Source organism: Aphidius gifuensis, linkage group LG3 (assembly GCF_014905175.1).
Source record: "Aphidius gifuensis isolate YNYX2018 linkage group LG3, ASM1490517v1, whole genome shotgun sequence".
Classification (NCBI taxonomy): domain Eukaryota; kingdom Metazoa; phylum Arthropoda; class Insecta; order Hymenoptera; family Braconidae; genus Aphidius; species Aphidius gifuensis.
In genome coordinates this window covers 16,840,131-16,853,365 of record NC_057790.1, presented here as the reverse complement: position 1 = coordinate 16,853,365, position 13,235 = coordinate 16,840,131, and the positions used below count along the sequence as shown (strand labels likewise).

Genomic DNA, 13,235 nt, shown 5'->3' with positions numbered 1-13,235 from the left:
AAATAATTTATGTAAATGCAGATAATTATATAGTAATTTTAAAAAAAAATAATTTAAATGGACAGTTTGTATTTTAATGAACATATATTTTTTGGATTTTACATCTTGGTTTATTGTTTTCTTGAAAATGTGCAGGTGTAAATTTTTCTTTGCAAAAAAACTCCAAGAAAATACTTTTCCAGAATTTCTTCGCGCGAGTATTTTTCAAAGAAATTTCAAGAAATTTCTCGATGACAAAAATATTTCCAGTAGGGTTAGAAATACTAAATATAAATACTAAATAGAAATGTATATGGTGCATTATTTGTATCATGTCTAACTTAATTTTTTTCTCTGCAAAAAAATTGGGTAATTACCCAGAAAATTAAAAGTAGGGATTTTGAAGGAAAATAATTTTGAAAAAACTGAAATCAAATAAATTTTAAAAGCATTTTCCTTCAAAATCTTTTATTTTTTCTTTCAGTAAGCTTTTTTGTTTCAACAAATTCTCAAATCACTATAAAACTGAAGTCTTTTATTTCCAATATACATATGTATATTGGAAGTGGAGTTCAGTTTTATAGTGATTTGAAAATTTGTGGAAAAATTCTGAGCAAATTGGAAATAATCTGAACAAATATATTAATATATTTGTAAATATATTTGTAAATATATATATAAATACATGGCGCCAAAAAGCAAAAATCAACATTTATGAAGAATATCAACGTAATTAAATAAATATTACTTACATAAAGGTGAAATACATTAATAGGTATAACTTTTTTAAAATCTGAGTTTGACAGTCTAATTTGTTAGTTGTAAATTAATATTCTTCAAGTGTCGTATATCTTATTTCTCAATTTTAGTGTCGCGTATTGTTTGTATTATTTTTCAGATTCTGATTACAGCTCTAGTGTCTCGTTTTCCTCTCTATTATAGCTCTAGTTTGTACGATAAATTTGTAGTTAAATTTAAGTCAATCAAACCAGACTAATTACTTTTAATTTTAATTATTCACGATATTTCATGGTGGAAATATTTCTCCGTTTTTATACTTTGTAATTGATCTAATCGTGGAGTAAAAATACGGGAGACTTTTCTCCGTCTTTCCGTTTAAAAATCAGATAGAAATAGCGAAGAAATAGTTGAGAAAATTTCAGCTTTCATTTCATGATAAATCAATTACGGAGAAAAAGTAAATAAATATTTCCATCACGGGAATTTTCCATAAATATATATCAACACTGGCAAAGTTCAATGAAAATTCAAATTCAAAAATAGAAAAATGTCTATGTATCAACAGTTTTCAACCTTATCAGCTTTACCGACATCTATTTATTAAAAAATGGTCATAAAACAAAGCAATTGTATGACAAAATAATATCAAATAATTAAAGAACAATTTTTTTTTCATTAAAACAATTAAACATAAATAAAAATAAGAGAGACAGAGCGAGAGAGAGAGAGAGAGAAATAAAATGCACTTTTCCCTGCACACACACTGCATTGACCAAGTGGCGCCGCTGTAATAATACAGTGGAATTGCGCATTACAATAATCTGATAAAAAAATATATTTTAGCCAATTAACTCCATAAAAAAATAAACACAAAGCAAATAACTAACGTCAATTGATTAATGAATCAGGTATTATTTATTCATAATCACCAATCAATTAATAATTGTAATAATGAATAATTGTGATATTTTGTTATCTAATATTTTTGTTTTTTTATTTGACAGTATGTGTAATTAGTTAACCCCAGATTGAATATTTAACCAATACAATCACTAGTGGCTAGAGAAAGTCAAACGGATCCATAATCACTTGAACTGTCATCAAATTATTACTCATCACAACAATTTATGTGTGTTTTTTTTCAAATTTATTAATTTCGATAGAGTATTACAACTCCAGCTCCGCCCATGTTTCAAGAAAAACATGGTCAGTTTAGCACGTCATGACAATATAAATACTCCAACAAGTGTGAGTACATTTATAATTAATTTATTATCATGTTATTTAATTATTTTTTTATGTAAAATAACTACGTTGTTAAAAAACAACATATTTTTATTCATTTGCAATAATTGCAATAATTATTTTATATTGAGCAATTATCCATTGCAACACTTGTTTAAATAAACATCAACACATAATTATATTTTTTCTTTGTTGTAAATATAATTAACTATTTTGTTGATTTGTTTTTTTGTTAATTAGGGTGCTGTATTTTTTGATGGACCAGCAAACATGGACGAAGAAGAATACTTACAACCAGTATTATCATCACAAGATGAAGAAAAATTTCAACCTCTTGATACAGGAATAATTGCATCAATACCTTTGTTATTTGGAGTAATAATAATTAATTAATTTAATCAATCAATTAAATATAAAAAATATAATTAATATATATGTATTATATTTACAGATTGGCCTTGAAATAATTGGTATAATATTTATATCACTTTGGCCAGAAGAACATAACAAATGTAACACATATTTTATATTTTTATATTTGCATTGTTTTTACTGGTTAATAATAATGATAACTGGTCATATTATTAAATATAAACATCATAAATTACGTATTTGTGGATATTTGGATTTTTATCAATCAACTTATCAACATATTAGAACTCCACTATTTGCATCATCATTGTGGAATACATTTTATCTATTACTTGCTGCAATACTTCATCATACACATAAAATTAATTATGATGAATATTGTCTTAAATCAGAATTATTAACACCAGTTAATTATATTTTATTATTGACAACATTGGAACTTATGGTTATTGTTCCTGTTTACATAAACTACATAAGTTAGTATTTATTATAATATTTTTTTGATGTTAAAAATTGAATAATTAATTGATTGTGGTTTGTTTGTTTTTAGAACGTGTTAGACGATTTAATCGAATGAAACCACCAGCTGATGTCACGAGAGAAGAATGGTTGTCATCATTTACTCATGATTCATATGCTGGTAATAATGAAATTGGTTATCATCAAAAAGACTCAAATTTAACTGAATTATTGGAAAAACAAGCTGACTTAATTAGGTATCTTAGAGATCATAATGTTAAATTGAGCCATCGAATGATGCATTTGGCATCACAAAGACGTGCTGAAGTGTAAGTCAATGTATTTTAATTTTAGACTAAGTTGCCATGTTTCTGAGCACTTTAAAATTAATACACATAAAATTATAGAAAAACAAAACTCAAACAAATGTCAATATTTATTGAAACTTGTAATTGTATTAATTTATTTTTTAATTACCATATATTGATCTGTTAATTTTCTATAAAATATACAAGTTCTAATTAAATGAATAAATAATAATCAATATAATTTATAAATTATCAAATTAATTTTAAAAAATATTTAATTGAAAAGCCAAAAAAAAATAAAAATAAATTTGTATAATAAATTTTTGATTTTCAATTATAATTTAAAATTTAAAAAAAAAAATATATAGGTAATAGGTTACTGTGATAAATTAAAACGAAGATTTAAATTAATTTTTTTTTTTTTTTTTTGATACTTGTCCACATGTAGCTTTGTTGTACAAGTTTTAATCACAAATTTCAAATAATTTAAAATATTATTCTTTATTTATTTGATAATCAAACGATTAGATTTTTTTTATATATATCCAACTTATTAATAAAAAATTATATGCAATAAATAAATGATTAAAATATATGTTATATCATGCTTTATTAATTAACCAATGTTTATAATTTATTTTATATATATATTAAATAAAACTGTCTCTTTTTCTAAAATAAAATAACAAAAACATTCGATGTTTTGAAATTTGTAATGAATATAATTAATCAATGTGTAATATTTTCACGATCAAAATCATCATCTGACTGATGATTTAAATCATCAGAAAAATCTTCATCATCATCATCGAGTGATGGAGATGTTGGTGAAGTATTAAAGAAGCCATTTGAAGTTGAATCATTAAGTGTATCATCAGGTTCAATCAATGATGAATAACTCGCTTTTAATTTTTCAAGAAATATACTGTTGTCCGACTTGTACAGTATCTTATCATCATCGTCATCATCCAGAGTAACTAAAAAAATATAAAAAAATAATGTTAGAATTGTTGTATAAGCAAAAATGTAAAAATTAATTACCATCAGATTTAGATATATCAACGAGTTGAGTGATCAATGTTGGATTGACACAATCAACTTTAGTTGTTGTTATATTTAATAATTTTTGTTGTCTTATTGAAAATTGACGATGATCTTTTGGATCCCATATTAAAGAATAATAAAGTGATAATATAATGGCGGCGAGACTGACTGATATCATATACGCAATAACAGTCATAACACGAAATGCTTTTTGTTGATGTTTTGGTTCGTATAATTTATCTTTACTTTCTTCACCAGCAAAAATAACTTCATTTGATGCTTTTGTATTTGTTTCATGACGTGTACCAAGTGTACGTGTTATACTTGCCATTACATTTTGTGCACTCATTTTTCTTTTTGGTACATGCATTGTGTTTACCGAAAGATGATCACGTTTTATATTTTTCATTTTATAAAGTTTATATTATTTCAATTAATTTATTAATTATAAAATTTATTATTTTATTTTATTTATTATAAAATCAACTGTATGTTTTAAATTCACAATTAAAAATTAATTTTAAAATCACTAATTTATATTTTATTTGTTCCATTAAAATAACAGTATTTCAGCGACTTGCGCTGTGCTTCATGAGCTTACTATAAAGTAGAGTAAAATATTTTTTTTTTTTATATATTATTTTTCATTATGAGCTTGCGCATTTACAAAAATTATATTAAATAAAAAAAACTCGATAAAATTTTGTGTGTCAAGTTGTATACTTAATTATAAAAATTCAATTAAAAAAAATTTAATTTTACAATTTTTTTTTTCTTTATTTCATTTCGATTTTAATCCTTATTTTATTTATTTATTGTTTTTGCTTATTTTGTGAGATATAGAAGGTAAAAAAGAGGAGGATTAATAATTCATATTTTTCTTTTTTTTTTTGGAGTATTTTTTTCATTCAAACTAAATCGAAATTCTCAAGTTTTTTTTTTTATCTTATGAGTTATTCATGACTCGTCTCATATTTTTTATCTTAAAAAACAAAAAGAAAGTATTTTTTTACTGTCTGGATATATTTACAAAACATTAATGTATATAAATTTTTTTATTTTGCACTAAATTATTTAGTAGAAAAAAAAAAAATGATTACAACATGTTGAACGTCGGAGAAAATTAAATCATGTTGGTCTATGATTAACTAAACAAGAAAAATAAATTTTATTAATATCGTTTTATTAACCCTCGAGTTTTTCATTTATTTATCATTGAAATATTTTCATACTGGTACAAAGTATAACAACAGTCATTATCTAAACCATTGCCATGTAAAAAGGCTGTTGTAAAAAAAAAAAAAAGTAATTTAAAAACGAAAATATTCCGTAAAATAGAAAAAAAAGTTAAATAAATTAAATACTCAGTAATAATAATAATTAAGACTAATTAAAATATCAAAGGTAAACAACATTATCAATTTTTTATTAATTAATTATCTTGAATTTCATTTATAATTATTATTTCATCATATAAAAATACAAAACTACAAATTACTTTTATCACTTTCAATGTTAGAAACATAATGACTCTATAACATAAAATAACATGGTAATATTTGTATTGGCTTAATCATCTTGAAGGGTGACACACCTTTGTTTTCAAAAAAAAAAAAAAAAAATATATAAATTACCACGTGCAATTTGAAGTGCTTTCCAATTATTGTTGACAACGCGCACCCTGTTATTTAAACGTTAAAATTAAAACAAGATATATATTTAAATTTATAAATAACAAATAAAAATTATTCATAAATCAATTAACGAAAATTTAAAGTATATCAATCTTGATTATTGATAATTTAAAAACCAGCTAAACGACAAAATAAACCATCGTAATTTATCGTAATTTATTTTGACAAATTGAAAAAGCCAATTAAGATAAATTTAAAAAATATTTGGAAAAACCAAACATACATTATCGATGAGAGTATATAAATAAATTTACTCAATGATAATTTTTTTTCATGAATGTTACATAATGATGAAGCCCCTCAATCACTTGACTAACCCTGGTCTCATTTACAAGTAAAATGCTGATTCATTTTATTATACATTATACTGATTCCTAATGCTTTTATTATAACAAAATAATTTTTATATTAAAAAATAAAATTAATAATAATTCATATCTCACCTTTGATACTTGATGGCTCAATTAATTTATTAATATTTTTCATTGTTGATGAATCATTTATAAATGTTGTATCATCAATCCAATCATTAGTAAATTTTTTAGTAATATTTTTAATTTCAACTCGACTTGAATTCCAATCATTTCCATTGATTAACTTTTCATTTTGATTTTTAATTGTTGTTGTTTTATTTAATAATAATTTATCATTTAAATTATTAGTCTCATTGTTATTTGTATTATTTATATTATGATTAAATAAATAAATTTTTTCCACAATATCATGATTATTTTTTAATTGTAATTTAATATTTGATGGTTTTGGATCAATTAAATATTCAGCATGTACATCACTACTTTTTAATGCAGCTTGCATTGTTATTGTTGGATTTGGTGGATGCCATAAAAAAACATAATAACCACTTAATACAATTGCCACAAAACTAACTGATACTAAATATGCAAGTACAGTTAATACACGAATAATTTTTTTCATTCCTGGACGATTTTCGTAAATTGAAGCTTTTGACTCTTCACTAGTTGCATTGTTTTTACTATCTTCATTTTTATTCTCAGATCCCATTATTAAATTTATATATATATCAAATTTACACTTGTTTATTAAATTATTTTATACGTAATTTGATACTTGTCAATCACTTTTACAAAATTGAATTAAACCTTTTTTTTTTTTTCTTTTTTTTGTTTTCAAATAGAGTTAATCCATTTGTTTTTATTTGAAATTAGATTAATCAGTTGATTTAAATTATTTATATAAAAAATATCATGTTTTTCGATTTATTTTAAATCCAACAACAATAATTATAACGGAGTGTTAGGTAAAATTATTTATCATGTCTCAACGAGACTAAAATCTGAATTGTAGATTTTGCTAAGAAAACAGCTCATTATTTCCCCACGTGTTATTTAATAACGCGCATGCTCTTACCAATAATAAATAAAATCTTGAGAAATTTTTGTATAAATATTTTAAAACATGTGTGTAAATTAATAATACCCAGTAGAATATTTTTAATTTAAAAATTTACAGATTTAAATAAGCAAATTGAAACGAAAAAAAAAAAATGTAAAAAATTTCTTTTTAAATGTTAAAGCCTGCTGTTTATTTATTTGTAAAAATTAATTTAATAATTACACTTGTTGTATTGATATTTAATATAAAGAAAATTCATTATTAAAAAATTTAAAAAACATTTTCATTTGTTATTAATTTTAAATAATGGAAAAAAAAAAAAATTATTCAATTAATTTAAAAAATTATTTTTATAGCAAAACTGAATGATAAATGTATAAAATTTTGTCAAAATGTTTATTTAACATTTAAATATTACTAACAATATTATTTTACAAATGAAAAATAAATTAATTCAATTTAAAACTATCATTTAAAATAATACAAATATGATGTAAATTTAATTTATGTAAATTCATTGTATGATTCATTTTCATCATTATAATCATCATGTGTTACACAAACAACATCAGCCAACATGTGTTTTGGTATTTCTGATCCACGTATTTTGATTGTATAACAAACATTTTCCATTTTAGTTAAACTTTGTTTCAATGTATATATTTTTTTATTTAATTCTTTTCCCATCATACCATATATACCAAGAAAAGCAGAATACATATCTCTAACAATATTACAAGTTTTAAAACAACTTGTAATATCACCAGTTGATAAATCACTAATACATTTACGCATTAATTCACCAGTAAGATCAACAACACCAAGTATATATTCACTTGGTGGTAATAATGTATTTATTGTTTTTGATTTATCAACAAACGTAACATCATCATCATCACCATCATCTGGCTGTTTAACAGATTCAATATTATATGTAAAACTATCCTCAAAATCAATCCAATGAATTAATTTATTTGAATCAAGATAATGATAAAATGTTAATGCTTCAATAAATTCTTGTAAACCACCACGATATGCACGTAAATATTGATATTGATCTTGACCATCTAATTCCATAGCAATATTTTTAAATAAAGTTTTTGTTAAATTATCAAGACGTATCTTAGCATCATTAAGTATTTTATCACGTTTACTATCTTTATCAATAGCATGAAGTAAAAATATTATTCTTTTACTTTCAATTGTAATATCACGATTAAATTTTACAATTTTTTCATAACGATCATGTTTATTATCTAGCTCTAATGAATATTCACGAAATTGTTTTATAACTGAATTATTTTCATCAATATTTTCAAGTACTTGTTTACCTTTATCACCAAAATTTATTTTACTCGAACGATTACGACGATTTCTATCAGCATCTTTATCTAGAATTAATAGAAAAAAAATTATTTTAATATCGTTTTTCTTCTTTTTATTTAATTTACTCACTTTTATTTGCACTCATGGTGTTTTTGGTATTGTTTACTATTTTGTAAATCGGTTTTTGACATCTACAATAATATCAACAATAATATTATTACACGAGACATAAGATTGGTTAAAAAACATTAAGTCTTTTATACACTAGAAACAAAAAAAAATTCGAATAATTTTTAACATTTTTATTTCTAAATCAACACAATTAAAATTAATCAATTAATTGCAATAGCTTATAGATAATTTAATCATCTTTTTTTTAAACAATAGTTTAATTTATAATTAAAAATTTAATTTTCATAATTTGCTGGTGTACAAAAGGCTTAAATGAAAATACTCAAAATTATTTTGAGTTTATTGTTTATTTGTTTATCATATAAAGCATAAATTTACATCAATTGTTGTTGTAAATAAATACTGATTGTTATTTAAAATATTTAAAGTATATTTTAGTAATAAACATTAAAAGCAATTTTGTCATGTGTACAGTGGCGCTTCTGGAAAATTGTAAAGCATCAAGAAAGTCATACACTCAATACAAAACACTCGTCATGAAATGCTTCTAATGCACTTCCATGCGTGAAAAAAAAAATAAATGTCGTGCAAAATTTCCATAGTTAAATGACTATTCTATGAATATTATTGGTTAATAAAAAGTGATATGATAATAGTCATACACTCGTGATTATAAAATTAATTATCTCAGTTATTTCATTAAAAAAATTAAATTAGTAATAACAGTGTCACTGTATATCAATAAAATTAAAAAAAAAAAAAAAAAAAAATTAAATAATTTAAAAGCTAATAATTGTTAATGTAAATTAAAAAAAAAATTATTTACAAAATTATAATTTTCTATTATCTGTGTATATATTACATATTGTATACGTGATTTGTGTGTGAGTGTGTTGGTTTTTTTTTTTTTTTTATAATAAATATATTATAAAAATTATATTGAGTATCTGATGAACTTGTCTATTGAACCTCCGGTGATAAGATGGCTGTTCAACTGGATAGCGGGGGAAAAGAAGACTTGAAAACACAATTTGTTACACGTGAAGGTATATATAAATTAATGACATTATCAGAATATTCGAGGCCAAATAGAGTTGGCAATACAGATACAAGAGGTAGTGCATCAGTTCGTGTGTCATTTGTAACATTACCGGATCCAGCTGATCCTGCTGGTATACAAGGACTTGGTGATCGTATGTGTTTTAATTTTGGCAAAGAATTATATGTATACCTTTATCGTGGTGTTAAAAAGGTAATTCAATTTATCATATAAAATTAAACATCAACCATTTTTCTTATATCATTTTTCTCTTTTCATTTAATTGCTAATTTTTCTTTTCCTGCTATTAAATTAAATTCATCATGATTATTTGTCTAACCTTAATTCTGTTATCATCATTAAATATATATTTTTTTCTTTATTTTTGATAATATTCATATTTTCAACTCCAAAGTCACCACGCCTATTCTATTATCTAAATGTAAATCTAATAATTTATATGAAATATTTTTAAACAGGCAGTGGATTTAAATAAACCCGTTGATAAAAAATTATACAAAGGTACAAATCCAACATGTCATAATTTTAATCAAACAACAGCAACAGCTGATATTGCACCATTACTTGTTGGTTTTTCAACTGGACAAATACAATTAATTGATCCAATAAAAAAAGAATTAAATAAATTATACAATGAAGAGGTAATTATCATATTATTAAATAAACTACTATTAATATTAAATTTAATGTTTTTTTTTTTGTTGTTGTTTTAAATTTACAGAGGCTCATTGATAAAACAAAAGTAACATGTATTAAATGGGTACCAGGATCAAGTAATTTATTTATTGTATCACATAGTTCTGGACAATTATATTTATATAATTGGGAATTACCATGTGGCACAACACCACCACATTATCAACCATTTAAATCTGGTGATGGTTATGCAATACATACATGTAAAACAAAATCAACAAGAAATCCATTATATAGATGGGTTATTGGTGCTGATAATTGTTGTATTAATGAATTTTCATTTAGTCCATGTGGTACAAATTTAGCTGTTGTATCACAAGATGGTTTTTTACGTGTATTTCATTATGATACAATGGAATTAGTTGGTTCAGCACGTAGTTATTTTGGTGGTTTTTTATGTGTTTGTTGGTCACCAGATGGACGTTATGTTGTTGTTGGTGGTGAAGATGATCTTGTAACAATATGGAGTTTTATTGATAAACGTGTTGTTGCTAGAGGACAAGGACATCATAGTTGGGTTAGTGTTGTTGCATTTGATCCATTTACAACATCATATTGTGAACCTGATGGTGATTTTAGTGGTTCAGATGATGAAACAATAACATTAACACAAAATAATCATAATAATCATTATAATAATGATAAAATTAAACGTATATCAACAGCATCACAAAATTTTAATACATCATCAAATAGAAATTCATGTAGTTCTGAATTAAAAGTACCTGGTAGTACATGTTATAGACTTGGTAGTGTATCTGAAGATACACAATTATGTTTATGGGATATTACTGAAGATGTATTAAGACAACCAGTATGTACAAAACAACGTCCATCAACAACAAGCTCTGGTACATTTTCAACAACTGGTATATTTACAAGTGGTAATGGTACAGCAACTACAAATCATCATCATAATCATTCAAAATATAATAATAATATTAATAATACAAGTTTATCAAAAGATACAACAACAACAATTGGTGGTGTTATTAATAATGATGCAATTTTTAATAATACCAATACAAATAATTATTCTTCAAGTAATAATACAACATCATCATCAACAACAGCAACAGCAACAGCAACAACATCATCAGCAGCAATAACAACTACAGCAACAACAACAGCAGCAGCAGCAGCATCAACAACAACAAATGTTGCTGTATCAACAGTTAATTCAATAACACAAAGATTTGCTGGTCTTGGTTTTGGTAGTGATCGTTGTAAAACTAGTGATAATCATAAAAGAAATTTTAGTTTAACAATGCGTGGTAGTAGTACAAGTAACAATAGTAATACATCAACAGTGCAAAATAATAATGGTGGTAGTAGTAGTGGTGGTGGTGGTGAAAAATCAACAAGTAGTAATAATACAACAAATGGTAACAATGCTAATAATTTTATCAGTGGTATTGGTGGTGGTAGTGGTAATAATAAACAACAAAATACTTCTGTGATGGATGATCCAATGAGGTTAATTGGTACATCATGGTGTCCACGTTTTGATGAGTGTCCAGTACTTGAACCACTTGTTTGTAAAAAATTGGCACATGAAAGACTGACTGAATTAGTATTTAGAGAAGATTGTTTTGTAACTGCTTGTCAAGATGGATATGTTTATACATGGGCAAGACCTGGTCATATGGTAGGTCCATTAACAATAAACAGCACATTGCACAGGCCAAATCATCATAACAATAGTAATAATCACACGAATTTTAATTCAATGCGACTGAATGATCTATGATATGTCAATATTCAACTTATCAATTTTATTATTCATCTATTATTATTTTATTTTTTTTTTTTTTTGTTGATTTAATATTTTTTTCTTCATTGATTTATATATAAATTTATTACAAGTTTATTATTTTTTATTTTGTAAATATTATTTTTACATTATAATAATTATTTTTCATTAGACAAATTTTATTATACAATATTAATCAAATTATAGAAGATCTGTAACGTTTTTTTTTTTTTTTTTCTTTTTTTATGGCATATATTTAAATATTATATTCATTTATTATAAACTTTATATTATTTTTATTATTATATTATTATTTAGTATATTTTTTTTTTCGTACTTTGATATCAGAGAAACAAAAAATACAAATTTGAATTGGAAATAATAAATTCTTAAGTTTAAGTGTAATTAATTAATAAAAAGTCGTTTTTTTTTTAAATATTTACTATTAGCTATTATTACTTTATATAAAAAAAAAAATATTTTTTGTTTGTTAATGTGCCATTGTTTACAATAAAGAGTAGAGCGTTAGGGATCTTCTGATATTTTGTAAATTTAAAAAACAATAATTGAAAACGAAAAAAAATATGCAAAAAAATGATCAATAATAAGAATAATTTTTTTCAACATTTTTTTAGATTTAAATAATAAGAATTAAAATATTAAAATAATTATTATTATATTATAAATATATTTATGTCTGGTTTGCATATTTTTGTGGATCCCATCCGTCTCTCTCGAAGAGAAAATTTAAAAAAAAAACAAAAAAAAAAAAGGGCGGGACCCTTAAAAATACACGAACAAACAATAACAAATATAAATATTTAAAAAAAAAAAAAATCAACGATCACAAAAAATTATTTGAATTGTTCTACTGTATGCAAAAAGAAAAAAAAAAAAAAAAAAAGAAGTAGCATAGTTGTAGACAAATATTTGTAGTAAAAGCAAAAAAAAAAAAAAGAAAAATCAAATTCATGTATAATGGACTTTTTCTTTTTTTTTTTATTCACAAGTTTTTGATGATTTTTTTATTTCTTGCTGAATTAAAGTAATTA

General features: G+C 23.4%; 4 protein-coding genes across 5 annotated transcripts; 2 read left to right on the top strand and 2 right to left on the bottom strand.

The window, feature by feature from the left end:
- The first annotated feature begins 1,484 nt into the window (after window positions 1–1,484).
- Window positions 1,485–3,821, top strand: LOC122852201 (transmembrane protein 192). The gene is made up of 5 exons (XM_044151845.1): window positions 1,485–1,628; window positions 1,725–1,968; window positions 2,206–2,340; window positions 2,417–2,813; window positions 2,888–3,821. The coding sequence occupies exons 2-5, from the start codon at window positions 1,924–1,926 to the stop codon at window positions 3,127–3,129; spliced, it is 819 nt and encodes a 272-aa protein (XP_044007780.1). The 5' UTR covers window positions 1,485–1,628; window positions 1,725–1,923; the 3' UTR covers window positions 3,130–3,821.
- Window positions 3,516–7,153, bottom strand: LOC122852199 (FNIP repeat-containing protein DDB_G0290617). 2 transcript variants are annotated; one of them, XM_044151844.1, is made up of 2 exons: window positions 4,146–4,849; window positions 3,516–4,081 (listed from the first exon to the last, which is right to left on the bottom strand). In XM_044151844.1, exons 1-2 carry the CDS (start codon window positions 4,555–4,557, stop codon window positions 3,834–3,836), a joined length of 660 nt encoding a protein of 219 aa, XP_044007779.1. In that variant the 5' UTR covers window positions 4,558–4,849; the 3' UTR covers window positions 3,516–3,833. The 2 variants fall into 2 exon arrangements, with proteins under 2 accessions (XP_044007779.1, XP_044007778.1); XM_044151843.1 differs by lacking the exon at window positions 4,146–4,849 and adding an exon at window positions 6,286–7,153 and having other exon boundaries at window positions 3,587–4,081.
- On the bottom strand, window positions 6,965–8,799 carry LOC122852198 (translin-associated protein X). The gene is made up of 2 exons (XM_044151842.1): window positions 8,672–8,799; window positions 6,965–8,607 (listed from the first exon to the last, which is right to left on the bottom strand). The coding sequence occupies exons 1-2, from the start codon at window positions 8,685–8,687 to the stop codon at window positions 7,721–7,723; spliced, it is 903 nt and encodes a 300-aa protein (XP_044007777.1). The 5' UTR covers window positions 8,688–8,799; the 3' UTR covers window positions 6,965–7,720.
- A 253-nt stretch (window positions 8,800–9,052) lies between these two features.
- On the top strand, window positions 9,053–13,183 carry LOC122852196 (WD repeat-containing protein 20). The gene is made up of 3 exons (XM_044151840.1): window positions 9,053–9,926; window positions 10,193–10,375; window positions 10,456–13,183. The coding sequence occupies exons 1-3, from the start codon at window positions 9,657–9,659 to the stop codon at window positions 12,178–12,180; spliced, it is 2,178 nt and encodes a 725-aa protein (XP_044007775.1). The 5' UTR covers window positions 9,053–9,656; the 3' UTR covers window positions 12,181–13,183.
- The last annotated feature ends 52 nt before the right edge of the window (window positions 13,184–13,235 follow it).